Below are 13,384 nucleotides of genomic sequence, written 5' to 3'. Positions count from 1 at the left end.
AAACACAATTAAGAGCCCAAGAAAGACCTCTGACTTTGCTTACTAGAACATTCAAGGAGTTTTTAACTGCTGGAGGTAACGTTCAGCAGATGGCTTTTGATATTTTAGGCTAACGTTAAACGTCCCGTATTTCAAACTGAACACTGGGTTATGTTTCACGTAACGATGTTTGCACTGTCACGGGTTGCTGACTTACCACCTGACATTGTTGAGGACCAGCTGGAAGCAGAAGTAGACTGTAACTTGATACAAGACAGGAAATCTCCTGCAAAAACACATAGCAACATACCACGGTACGTTAAAATGACAGCAGATGGCTACAGCGAGCTGATAAGATATCAGTTAATGATAAACTTAAACCTGACCGCTAGGCTTATTTAATGTTCCTGTGAAGTTAACTAAAATGTTCCCATAGCTAATGTTAAAATGTGCTTTTTGTGTGCTAGACTATCTCCTAGACTTGTTGACAGTTTACAACGCTCTCCGCTAACGTTAGTTAACGTCTGATACATAACCGTTAGTTACAATTAAACGTTTATTAAGTTAACCGTTAAGTCAGTTAGTCTACCTTTCGTCAGTGAATAGCGGTTAGCGAAGTTACCTGAATTAACAATGAACAGTTACCTGAGGTTAATCTTCACCTTTGCTCGAATACTTTTCTGGAATCGGGTATTTCTTTGACGTAAATGTAGTTTCCTCAAAAGAGGGACGAAGATTTAAAGGAGCCGCCTGTTTCGACGGTGAGTCCTGGTGAAGGTCACCAAATGAAACAAACCTTAACGTTACTTGCACCAAAAGGAGATCTAACTCCAGGACCTCTATTTTAAATGAGTTTTGTTGTATATAAATGGCAGTAAAATCACAGTGATTCTATTCCTGTTTTTTTTACACCACCAGCTATGCTTACTTTGGGGAAATTACTCACCAGACTCAGTGGTTCACTAAATATTCAGATATTTTATTGAAGTTGCAATACTACAATGTAAACATACTCCGTTACAAGTGGATTCAAAATGTGTCTCACAGTGGGCCTACAGAAGTATTTCCATGAATTTAACTGTCAAAAGTAAAAGTATATTATGCAGGTAGAACAGCTCTGTCAATGTTACAGTAGCCTATTTTGTCATATATTATATTATTGGGTTAATATCACTAATTTATAAATTTATAAGCATAATTTTAATGTTGTAGCTGGTTAAGGTGGGACTAATTTGAGCTGTTTTATTATACTCTTGGCTAGTTTAATTCACTGCATAACTATTATTTGTATTTAAGCATTGTCAAATAAAAGTGGAAAGTAAAGTCGAGTAGAAATAGCTAAGTAACAGCGGAATTACTCAAGTAAAGTAAAAGTATCTCAAAGTTGTACCTAAGAACAGTACCACTGACCACTGACTGTCCTGGAGGAGCCGGGCTGCATGTTGAAGTGTCCTCGGGCAAGCCCTGGTGGCTGTTCCACCAGTGTATGAATGTGTGTGAATGTTAGTTTCTGTTTGAGCACTTAGGCTCAGTGTGTGAATGGTAGATGTAGTTTAAAAGCGCTTTGAGTGGTCGAAAAGACTAGAATTAGCTATACAGAGCATTTACATCTGTAAAATGCCAAATATATAGGTTGTGTATTCCATTGAAGTAACTACTAGAGATTCTATTTGCAAAAGCAAACTGGATGACTGCCAGGCACTTAATATAAATGAGAACACATAGTAGACCTCCAGTGTTGGATGACTCAGGGCTGAAGTCCAACATTTCATTTAAAACCAATAGCTAAGATGTATAGGCCTAACTGAGTAGATCCTGTTACAATAATGATCTTGATATGATGTTGATATATTCACTGGTGCTGTACAGGGTTCCAATATGAGTGGTAAGTGGTTTTCTTTATATAATAACTTAGGCTGTAACAAGAATCGTCTTAGTGTGAAAAAGGCCCACACTATCAATTCAATTCAATTGAGCTTTATTGGCATGAATGTGTAACAACAACATTGCCAAAGCATCATACATACAACATAAGAACAATCAACCCCATACATTTCATTAAACAAGTAATTAAAGCGTAAAGTAATCAAAGCGTATGTGTGTTTGTGTTAAAAAAAAAATGAAGAAATATTAAAAATAAATAAATAAACAAAACAGTAAGCGTGTGTGTTTGTGTGTGTGTGTGTTTAAAAAAAATATATATTAAAAATAAAATAAATAAATAAAACAGTAAGCGTGTGTGTGTTTGTGTTAAAAAAATAAAAATATATTAAAATTAAAATAGATAAATAAAACAGTAAGCGTGTGTGTGTGTGTGTTAAAAAATAAAAATATATAAAAAAATAGAAATAAAATAAATAAATTAAACAGTAAAGTGTGTGAGTGTGTGTGTGTGTGTGTGTGTGTATTAATAGACAATTTTTTTTAAAATAATGAATTGATTAAAAAATAATAATAAAATAAAAATAAATAAATAAAATCAGTTTTAAATGTAAAAACAAAACAATTACTAAAATATCAAATGATCAAAATAATAATAACTATCACTTGTAGGCCTGTGGAAGGTAGCTGTAGCTGCATTTTCATTATTGTCTTAAGATGTTGAAATCATTTTAGCCTTTTTGTGTTTGTAATGTCCACTTTTATTTTGCTGATTTATCTGACAGTTTTATTCCTCTCTCCATTTTACATCCATTACTCAGATCATATTTCTTCATCTTTGTTCCTCCTCCTCTGTTCTCTGCTATCTATCCTCCCCTCCTCCACAATCGCGTCTCCCCAACTTTGTCTAGTTCTCCCTTTTGCAACACTATGTCTCATTTGTGAAATGCTGACAGTGTGCCTGGAAAGTTGGTGGAAACAAAGAAATGACATTTTTATTTTCTTGCTCTCCCAGTCTGTGTATCTGCCACAGGCTTGTCCATCTGCTTTCACTTCTTCTTGATAACCAGCAACAGGAAACGTAATGTAGCCTACAGCACTGACCTCCATCTGGAGTCAACTTTTTCGGTTTGTTCAGTGGTACTTTTGCCCCTTACAGGACAAGGTCAATAACAACAACTGAAATAAGATTTTGAGTGAACATCTGGGTCTTTACAGTGGCAGCACAATACATTGAGGGCTGCTGTTCAATATCACCAAAAAATGTTCATTTGACACCAAATCTTGCCTTGGTTACTGTATCCCATATGGCTAACAACATTAAACAGAAAAATATGTTAATTATTATATATAGAATGATGCCTACAGCTGTAGTAATCAATATTTTTATATTCAAAATGTATCAAATGACTATATGTAATGTAAGGTATCACTCATAGTGACAAGCACGCAGAAAATGATCACCTGACTCTGCAGTTCCCCTCAGCTCCACTGAGTGTTTTAGCATCATTTTGCTCATTGTTTTTTTTTAGTTCAACTTTACTGTTTTGGTTCAGTCTCACCTCTTTCGTCAGCAGAAGCTGTATGTCAGTGTTGTGTTTTCAGGCTGTTCCACTGCCCCCAAGTGGCAAGCACATAGAGGATTTATTTTAATGGGATTATTTTAGTTCATTTGTATTTGTTCCATGATAAACTGATGCAATATCTACATACAGTATAAATGTGTGGAAATTACCATCTCACTTCCTTCTTTCACTTCATCTTTGGGCTTTTATTGTGAAACCCCACACTTTTACAGGCCATGGTCCATCATTTCACTCTAGCTAAACACCCTTTGCCCTCTTCCAGGCACTCAGTCAGTAAATACTGCTTATCATACCTGTTCTGCACCTCCTACTCTAAGCTGAACGTCTGTTGTTTGCTTGTGTTAAGGTTATTATTATCATTATTAGGGCACAATAGGAAATATAATGTTCTAATGTAATGAATCTAGATTATAATATGTCAGATTAGAACATTTAAGTTTCAATTTAAAAACTAAAGATATTAAGGTGAAAAAATACAAGATTACAAAGAAATAATCAAAGGTAAACAGCAGCATAGGGGGAGTTATTTCAGTTTACAGTATGAGATACTCACACAAGCAATCCCAAGATTGTGAAAACAAATAACAACATAGCAAATGTCAGCTCTGGTTTAGTCTAGAGAGTGTATTTTAAGAAGTCACAGATAAGGGTGTCTTGTTGGATTCCCAATAGAGCAAGCTCCTCCTACCGCCCACTACAGCACTGAGAAATGTCACTAGGTAATAATTGCCATGGGGATGGCAGAGCCTGGCGAAGCTGGGGGCGGTTTGACTGAGGTCCATCGTTGAGGTGTGAGGCTTGTCGCGCACCAGCATCCTCCAACCGAAACACAGCACTAAACAGTGGCAGGATATATTTGTTTAAACTGAGTATCTGTAAAGGTTTTCTTTACATTTGCACCTATCCATCTATAAATATTTTGCAGTATATTGAAAGTTACATCTCTTCTTCCTGATGGTTGTACCACTGGCTTTAGCCTTTGAAGTTTAAATGTTACCTTAAGGTCAAAATGTATCCTGTATCCTCCCACGCCCCTCTTTGCAAAGGAATATCAAAGCAAAGCAGAGAGATGGTGCCACACACATTGAATCAGAGACAATTAGTAAAAAACGAAAAGACCCTAAATGTTAGGCATGCATTGGGTATCACTTAACTGTATTTGTGACAGCAGCATATCATATTGTGAAATTATGAGAACGCATCAAAAATATTTTACAAACATAGAAACTCTTTATTACAACAGTATCTCTCACTCAAGTTTTAGCCATGTACTTTTCTAAACACATTCATGTCATTGCAGTACAGTGGAAGTCATACTTTTATTTTAATCACAGCATGAGAAAACTATCTCTGAACAAGTGAAAATCCTAACACAAACATTCAACATCATTCACAGTTTGGGATATTTAGACATGATGAAAAGAAGATATCAAGCTCAACAAGCTTTTAGATTTTGGATGGGTGTTGTCACTCAAAAACAACCTCTGAGAAGAATATCTTAAAAACCCTGTTATCCACATTGCGTAAGAAAGAATCCATTATTTCAACCAACGATTTCCACATCAGTTCATCATATGCAGCCTCAATGAGCAAATCGCACCTGCTTTAGCCTGGTTACAACATTAGATTAGAGCGTGCAGGAGTCATACTAGACGTGGAACTGTGCAGAACTGTAATGTTGCATGTGAGGTACTGTAAAAACCCTGATGAGCAGGGTAGTCAAAGAAAATGTAAATGCTTTCTCCTTCCGGGATAACAAATCTCCACAGCTGAAAAACAAAGAAGGCAGTTACTACATACGTGTCAAAATACATCAGCCTCCTTGTAAAGAAATTCATAACAAATACTTACACTCACGAATAAAAAGAAAAATGGGGTGTGTTGAGTGAAATACACAACCCACAACTTATACAATTTAACATAACATACAGTTTAGTACATTTAACAAATGTAGGAAACAGAATCACATTTGAATGCAATGGAGTGCATCAAGAGAATACTGATTTTTAAGATCTATATCCAAATATAAATACATCAACATGGTAGAAAGCTGGGTGACTTAAGATGAGTTATGAAGTCAACCTACATCCTAAACTGAGTCACAACAGATCTGGCTTGCTTTATGGGAAATAAAAAAGAGATGTGAAATGTATTTAAATAAGCACCACAGAAAGGAGAACAAAATTCAGATGGTTATCTGTAAACAACTCGTTACAATTCCATGAGAGTTAGGCCACAGTATGTTCGCCTCATAATCGATTATAATCAGATTGGCATATGGGTTAAGAGTGGCATTATCATTGCTGAAAGCCCAACTACCAATCAAAAGTGACAGTTGTGCTTTTCCCTCAATGTATCCCTTAAATACTTGTCATAAGTTAGTGTATTTTATTGCTGTCTTCTTTGACATTACTTTTCTTGCAAGTAATTTACAAAACTCTTTTAAAAAATAATCAGCTTACAAGAGTCTCAAAAATGATTGATTTGGCAGTTACAAATACAGTATCATTTGGTGTGTGGAACCGTTTAATCTTCATTTCTGAATACCAACGGCAATTTGTCTAATGGCAGAGCTTCACTGCACCATAGTAAAGAAAATTAATTGAGAGGGAGACAGTGTATTTCAGATAGGATTCCCTTATTTGAAACCAAAAGGGATATTCTGAAAACATTTAACTCTATTACCTTTGTAGAATCCAATATATAATAAATGTTTTTTGTTTTTTTTTAAAAAGGCTTTAATAAGTTACATCAATATTAATTCACTGAGTCGTTTACTGTATAGAGCTGAGCAGCTGTGTGGAATGTTTTAAAATCCAACAGTAATTTCCCTGTTCACAAATTACAGTGTGAAATGCATCTCAAACAACTGCATGTAACTGTGTCTGACTGTTTAAGGATGAAATCTGATGAGGCCAAGTGCAATGATTCAAAGGTAGAATTCAAAGTAATTTAAATGAACTGCTGGACAATTTTCAGTAAAAACAGAGAAACATGTTTTCACTGAAATAACTCCTGATACGGTTTATATCTGAATGATCAAAATTCGTCTTATTTTCAGGAAATAAAGACATTATTTAAGTGTCTGTATATATATGGTTGTTTTTCGCCTGTTCAGTATCAATAAACTCTGAAGTCTCCTCTGCAATCTGTCCGGGGATACGGAAATCAATTGGTATGGGCTGCGCTAACTCCGGTGTCTGCGACTGAGCCACAGGGCAGCAGGCCTCCCCTTTAGGACTGGAGGTGCTGTGAGAGTTTTGAGGATCCAAGTTGCAGCCAGTGCCCTGAAGAAACTGAAGGAAATTCTCCTCTATGGACCCTTCACGGCTTGGCAGCCTGTCCTCCATCTCAGTCCCTGCTCGCCGAAACAGACAAGGCAGATGCTTGCCCAACTCCTCCCGGATCTGTCTGTTGAGACAGCCATAGAAGAAAGGATTGGAGGTGAAGCAGAAGTAGCCAATCCAGGTGACCACCTCCTCCAGAGAGGCTAGAGTGGCTGGAGGGCTGGCAGCCAGCGCTGAATACAGGTGGAAAGTAAAGTAGGGCAGCCAGCAACAAAGGAACTGTCCGCCTACCGCTGCCAACACTGCTGCAGCCTTTCCTCCCCCAAAGGGGCGCTGTGGAGTCGCTCTGTCTGTCCCAGTCCCTGTCCCAGAGCTGGTAACCATCGTGGAACGGCTACTGAGTGATTCTGACCGCTGACGACGAGGTGTGTCCATCCAGGTAGGCAGAGGCCCGTGGTGCATGGCTGCAACCCGAGCCACTTTGAACATATTGCAATACACAACAAGAATAACCAGTAGTGGACACAGGAAATACACCAGTGTAAACAAGACCATAAAGGCCAGGCGGTTTGACCCTCCCCCTGTCCAGTGTAGTGAACAGCGCCTGTGACCCTGAGCAGGGGGAGATGGGACTGCCCCACCTCCTCCTCCCCCTACAGCACTACTTTCCAGAAGAGGAGCTCTTCCACCTTGCAGCAACCAAGCGAGCAGAGGCAGAGCAGACATTGCCAGGGCTTTGACCCATATCCCCACCAGCACTGACGCTACCAGGCCAACAGTCATCTTTACTTCATAGCGCATCGGGTGTATGATGTAGTAATAACGCTCCACATTGATGACGGAGATAGAGAGGATGGCAGCACTAACCAGGCACACACTGAGAAAGAGGTAGCTCCGGCACAGGGCCTCCCCGAAGAAGGCTCGGCTTGAGAGCATGCCAAGGGGCATCAGCACCAGGGCTGCCAGCAGGTCCACCACGCACAGGTGGAAGACAAAGGCAAACTTGTGGAGCTGTGGGGCCTTGGCAATGACCGCCATGACAGCCACATTACCCACCACAGCCAGCAGATCCATGAGCAGCATGGCCAGCAGGGCTAGCGACTGGGACAGGGCCCAGCCCTCAGGCAGATAGGAGGCAGACATGTTGGACATGAGCTGTGGAGGTGGGTGGGAGGAGTTCCACAGCAGCTCCATTGAAGGGTGGGAAGAGGCAGGCAGGCAGGATCAGTCACAGGCCCATCACCCATCCTTCAAAGCCAGGAAGTGCGGCCAGAAAACAACGGCTTGAAAAAGAGGTCAAAAGCTGCGGATGAGGATGATGCTGTGATTGTCAGGAGATTCAGATTTTATGATTCCTGTCCATTTAGAAAGTCTTCATGTCTGCCATCAGTCACTACCCGCCCTAAAAGCAAGAGAGAAAGACAGGTAAGAATAAAATGCAAATGTGTTTTCTCCGGAGTTTGTATGTGACAACTTGTTTGCACTTCTGTGTCAAATTAACTAATCCTTCGGATCATTTCCTCTTGCTCATTGTTACTTTTGCCCCAGCTATCATTAAGATTAATTCACTCTGATGAGATAATATCCTCCTTCTCAAATCTCTGTTAAGGCAGTCTTACTGATAAGGTAATCCAAAGCCAGGCCTCAAACCAATTAACTCAATTAAGTATGCATCATTCAAGGAGGGGACAAATTGGGCACCTAAAGACAACAAACAGGCATGGGTGGCTGCTGCTATATGTACAGTATGTGTCAGATCAAGGAAATCTAGTTACTTAATGCTATGAATGCTCTCTGCCACAGCTGTAGCAAAAGCTCTGGTTTTTCTGTCTCCTGTCTACAGTGATAAGAGTATAAATCAGGGTACAAATTGAGCCCTAACCTCCCTAATCACCTATGAATGATTGCCCTCATTGAGCAACGTCTCTAAATCACACATAGGGGTACTCCTAATTCAGTTTAACCCCTCTGCCTGGTTTAGTCATGTCTTACCGCCTACTCGTATATATATTAATCATTAGTGCATTACACCCACTGTATAAAGCAAGGCCCACATTCTATATGTCACATTATGAGTGAATTAGATGCATCGTTGCGCTCAGCAGTATATAATCAGCAGATTAGAAGAGGAGAGCGAAAAAATGTGGCGAGATTCAGGGAGCGTGAGGGAAAGAGATGGAGAGAGAACAAGGCAGGGAGCATTATATACCTGAATCAGAGTATTTCCTGGTGTAGCTGTCTGCTGCTTTGGTCTCTGAGGATGAAAACCTGGTGTAACTCCCACTGCTGAGGTACACAGTGGACATAAATCACTGTACCTTGTGGATGCTGTTGAGATACTTCCCAATATATGAGCCTGTTTCTCCTCCTGTCCCTTGATCTGCCGCGTGCATCCTCCTCGCCAGATGAGTTCAGCTGTGGCAGCAGGGATTTTTCTGAAACGATGCTGATGTAAATGCTTGCAAAGACACCAGCTCACTCTCTGCTTTCCCTCCTCCACTCACACACAAGTGACTGCAGAGATGGAGCAGGAGGCAGTGAGAAACAGGGACAGAGCTGCTGTCTCCACAGGGTCCTAGTGTCCTTAATGTATTGTCAAACATTACTTTCAGAAATGAGGATGTGTGATGATGAAAGTTATCTCCTCGCGGTAGTTATTAGCCATCCTTTCAGGGTAGTACGAGGGATGAAAATATCTATTAGTCCAACACTACTATACAATATAAATATAGTATGTATTACAATATAGGGGAGACCGGGTATGGTTGTAACATGGGGATCGTTGTAACAACACCAATTCGACCAATTAGAGATAAGATTAGTATCTTATCTCAGTATTTCAGAATCAGAATCAGTTTTATTGCCAGGTATGTGTACAAATACGAGGAATTTGACTCTGGATTGTACATTAGTCACAATGTGCTTACTCATACAAAATCCCAATAATTAAAATAAAATAAAATCAGACACAGACTTCAGTATAGACAACATAAATATACACACTATGAACAAAAACAATATAGACATATTGACAAATAGTGCAGTGAGCAGAGTGCAAAGGATGCAGGAGTATGTACATGTCGGAGGTGGATGTGATATACAGGTACATATACATGCATACATGTACACAGTGCAATAAGCATAGTGCAAAGGATGCTGGTAGTGTTGTAGTCAAGATCGCCCAAACCGAGACCAAGTCAAGACCAAAACCAGAGTTTATTGAGACCGAGACAAGCAGTCGAGACCAAGACCAAGGGAGGGAGAGACCGAGTCAAGACCAAGACCAGTTCCCTGCATTGCATAGCACGCAATAAAATTTGGAATGAGATAATAGGTACTTAACAAATTGATCTGAAAGATCCACATTCCCATTAAAACACCCACATACAAACACTAAGAGCTGAAATCAACATAAGCATCGCAGGGAGGGATGACAGTCTTTAATTAGGGTTATTGGTTGCATTTGAAGCAATATGTTTTACTTCCAGTCAAAGTTAGAATGTTAACAAATAAATCAGACAATGCAAAAGCAAATTATTGATATTCCCAAAGTTACGGTCTTGACTGGTCTTGAAATAAAACCCTGAGTCCTCAATGTCCGAGACCGAGTCAAGACTGAGTGCAAATGCGGTCGAGTCCGAGACAAGACCAAGACCATCAAAAAGTGGTCTTAAGACCAAGACCGGTCTCGAGTACTACAACACTAGATGCTGGAATAAATAGGTATAAGTATTTTATGCAGGAGTAGTGACTTGAGGTAGGTGGATTTGGTATACAGTATCTACGATATGATAGTATATGATAGTATGAACAGCACTGAAATAGAGAATGGTGAATAAATAATAAGTGTTAGCCAGTAAACAGGTGGCTAATTAGAGGCAGAGTTACTGGGTTATTGCACAAGAATTGTTCCTGACACCATGAGTCAGAAATCAGCTGTTCATCAGAGTGATGGCTTGTGGGAAGTCTGTTGGTTTTGGCGTACAGTGCTCTGTAGCGCCTACCAGAGGGGAAAATCTGGAACAGATTGCGTCCGGGGTGAGATGGAACTGCATCCATCTGCCTGTTTCCTGACTCTGGAAATGGAGGGCAGGTTGGCACTGATGATCTTTTCTGCAGTCCTGACTGTCCGTTGAAGTCTGTCCTTGTCCTTTTTGGTGGCAGATCCAAACCAGACAGTGATGGACGTGCAGAGGACAGACTGGATGATGGCTGTGTAGAAGTGGATCAGCAGGTCCTTAGGCAGGTTGAGCTTCCTGAGCTGGCGCAGGAAGTACATCCTCTGCTGGGCCTTCTTGATGATGGTGTCCATGTTGGGCTCCCACTTCAGGTCCTGGGAAATAGTGGATCCCAGAAACCTGAAGAGTTCCACAGCAGACACAGGGCTGTTGAGTATGGTGATGGGGGGCAGAGTCTCCACAGTTTTGAGCGTGTTAAGCTCCAGGTTGTTCAGACCGCACCAGAGAGCCAGCTGATCAACCTCCCATCTGCAAGCCGACTCATCACCGTCCCGGATGAGGCAGATGACCGTTGTGTTGACGGCGAACTTCAGGAGTTTGACAGATGGGTCTCCTGAGGTGCAGTCGTTGGTGTAGAGGAAGAAGAGCAGTGGGGAGAGCACACACCCCTGGGGGGCGCCAGTGCTAATAGTCCGGGTGCTGGATGTGATGTTCCCCAGCCTCACCCGCTGACTCCTGTCAGTCAGGAAGTTTGCGATCCACTGACAGGTGGAGGCTGGCACAGTGAGCTGGGTGAGTTTGGTGCTGAGGATGTCCGGGATGATGGTGTTGAACTCCGAGCTGAAGTCCACGAACAGGGTCGTTGACAGCATCATCCACTGACCTGTTAGCCCTGTAGGCAAACTGTAATGTCCTTCAGGTGGGCCAACACCAATCTTTCAAAGGACTTCATGACTACAGATGTCAGGGCGACAGGCCTGTAGTCATTTAGTCCAGAGATGGAGGGTTTTTGTAGAACGGGATGATTGTAGAGCATTTGAAGCACGAGGGAACTTCATACAGCTCCAGTGATCTGTTGAAGATCTGTGTGAAGATGGGGGCCAGCTGGTCTGCACAGATTTTCAGGCAGAATGGAGACACCGTCTGGGCCAGGAGCCTTCCTGGTCTTCTGCCTTTGGAAGAGGTGGCTTACGTCCTCTTCACAGATCTTGAGTGCAGGTGAGAGATCAGAGGGGGGGGGGGGGGGCAGAGTGTCAGAGGGGGAAGGTGACTGTTTGAAGATGGTGTTGGAGCGGGGGAGAGGTGTGACTGTGGGCTTCCTCCCCGATCAGGCATGGTGATTGTCAAGGCTGGAAACGGGCACATTAAGAATATATAGAGAAAAAACTGATTTTGAGCTCAGAAAGTAAATTTTTTTACCAAGACTATATTTTGTTTAGTATCTATACTATTGCAGATACTGTTTGACTTATATTAGATTGAATTGTAGTTTCATTGGCAACATGTGATGCAGTTTTCCCCCTGCTAATTTCAAACCACTATGCTAATACAGCTAGCTAAACAATGGCTGACAGGGTGGGGTCATAGACAGTATATTACTGGACGAAACCACCCCGCTGGTTTGAATGGAGAGCAGTGAAGCCAGTTTTGGACCAATGAAATACTACTACAGGGTTACTTCCTGTTGGCACCAGTGTCTACTGCGCATGATCGCGCAGCATAACCGTGGTTTAATGACATAGAGCAATGACAGAAACCACGTAATTCTGGTAGCTACATAGCTTCACGAACAAAAAGTTTCTTGGCTCAGTGTGTTTGTTAGTCCACCTACGAGGCTCACCTGCCAAAAACCAATGCAGCATCACTGATGGCCGAATAGTTTTAGATTCACTGAGAGTTTATAATCTAAGCAATACGTTTACATCTCTCATGTGAGACGGGATGTCACAGGGTTTTGTCGGCTTCACTGTTTCAACTGTGCCTTACCCCCTTGAGTGGGGTGGATTGTAACATTTATTTAAAGTGTTACAACCCTCCCCTATACATACATCTAGGGACTTTCTTGATTTTAATATTTTACAGTTTTAGAGTGACCTATGCAGTCTCTGAGCTCACTATGCCTGCACTCCAGGGTTACCAGCATTCATTTGTCAGCACTGAGACGAGTACTCCCCATTCACATGTTGTTCACATGTTGCCGTATGTATCGGCACTCAGTCTTTTACCTACTCAGTCTCTGTCGGTGGAGATGGTAGAAAAGTGTACGGGCAGCTCGTGCGCCAAAATGTAAAATGTAGAAGAGCCAGTACTGCATACTGATGAGTACTGGCACACTTCAAGCACTGACTGTGACTGAATGTGTGTGATTTAAGAATACACACACAGACACACACACAGACACACACACTGATTTGTTTGTTTGTTTTTGTTAGACTAAAGCTGTACAAAGATTTTCTTTAATAAGGTATGTTGTAGAAGTGTTTAAAGTGTACATCAATTATAGTGTGTATCATGTATAAGTAAGTTTGTTCTAGTAGACAAATGTAGGCTACATACACACGTACAAGCGAGTCAATCAGACATAGTCTGTTACAGGGAGAAAGAGAAACATTGTTAATTTATTTCACTATACATGTTTTTGAAGCATATCATATGGTGTGGCATCCATTTTTACTTATTTTGTCTAACTGTT

The 13,384-nt window shown here is 41.0% G+C and overlaps 2 protein-coding genes across 7 annotated transcripts in view; both read right to left on the bottom strand.

The window, feature by feature from the left end:
- Positions 1-760, bottom strand: part of LOC123986762 (AMP deaminase 2-like) — a 32,766-nt gene extending 32,006 nt beyond the window's left edge. For 2 of the 6 annotated variants that reach the window (XM_046075117.1, XM_046075114.1), the window contains exons 1-2: positions 625-760; positions 197-265 (exon numbers count right to left, since the gene is read on the bottom strand). Coding sequence is in view for 3 of the 6 variants with exons in the window: in XM_046075114.1 (XP_045931070.1) it covers positions 197-206 (10 nt within the window). In the remaining 3 variants the exon portion in view is untranslated. Of the gene's footprint in view, positions 1-196; positions 516-624 lie in introns of those variants that run through there. The other 4 variants (XM_046075115.1, XM_046075112.1, XM_046075113.1 and 1 more) reach the window with 3 other exon arrangements.
- Positions 761-6,523: 5,763 nt separating this feature from the next.
- On the bottom strand, positions 6,524-7,927 carry LOC123986765 (G-protein coupled receptor 61-like). Its single transcript, XM_046075122.1, has one exon. It carries the CDS (start codon positions 7,925-7,927, stop codon positions 6,524-6,526), a length of 1,404 nt encoding a protein of 467 aa, XP_045931078.1.
- Between the last annotated feature and the right edge of the window lie 5,457 nt (positions 7,928-13,384).

Source organism: Micropterus dolomieu, linkage group LG18, assembly GCF_021292245.1.
Source record: "Micropterus dolomieu isolate WLL.071019.BEF.003 ecotype Adirondacks linkage group LG18, ASM2129224v1, whole genome shotgun sequence".
In the NCBI taxonomy this organism is placed as follows: Eukaryota; Metazoa; Chordata; class Actinopteri; order Centrarchiformes; family Centrarchidae; genus Micropterus; species Micropterus dolomieu.
The sequence above is the reverse complement of the archived record's forward strand: the minus strand, read 5'-3'. Positions and strand labels throughout refer to the sequence as shown.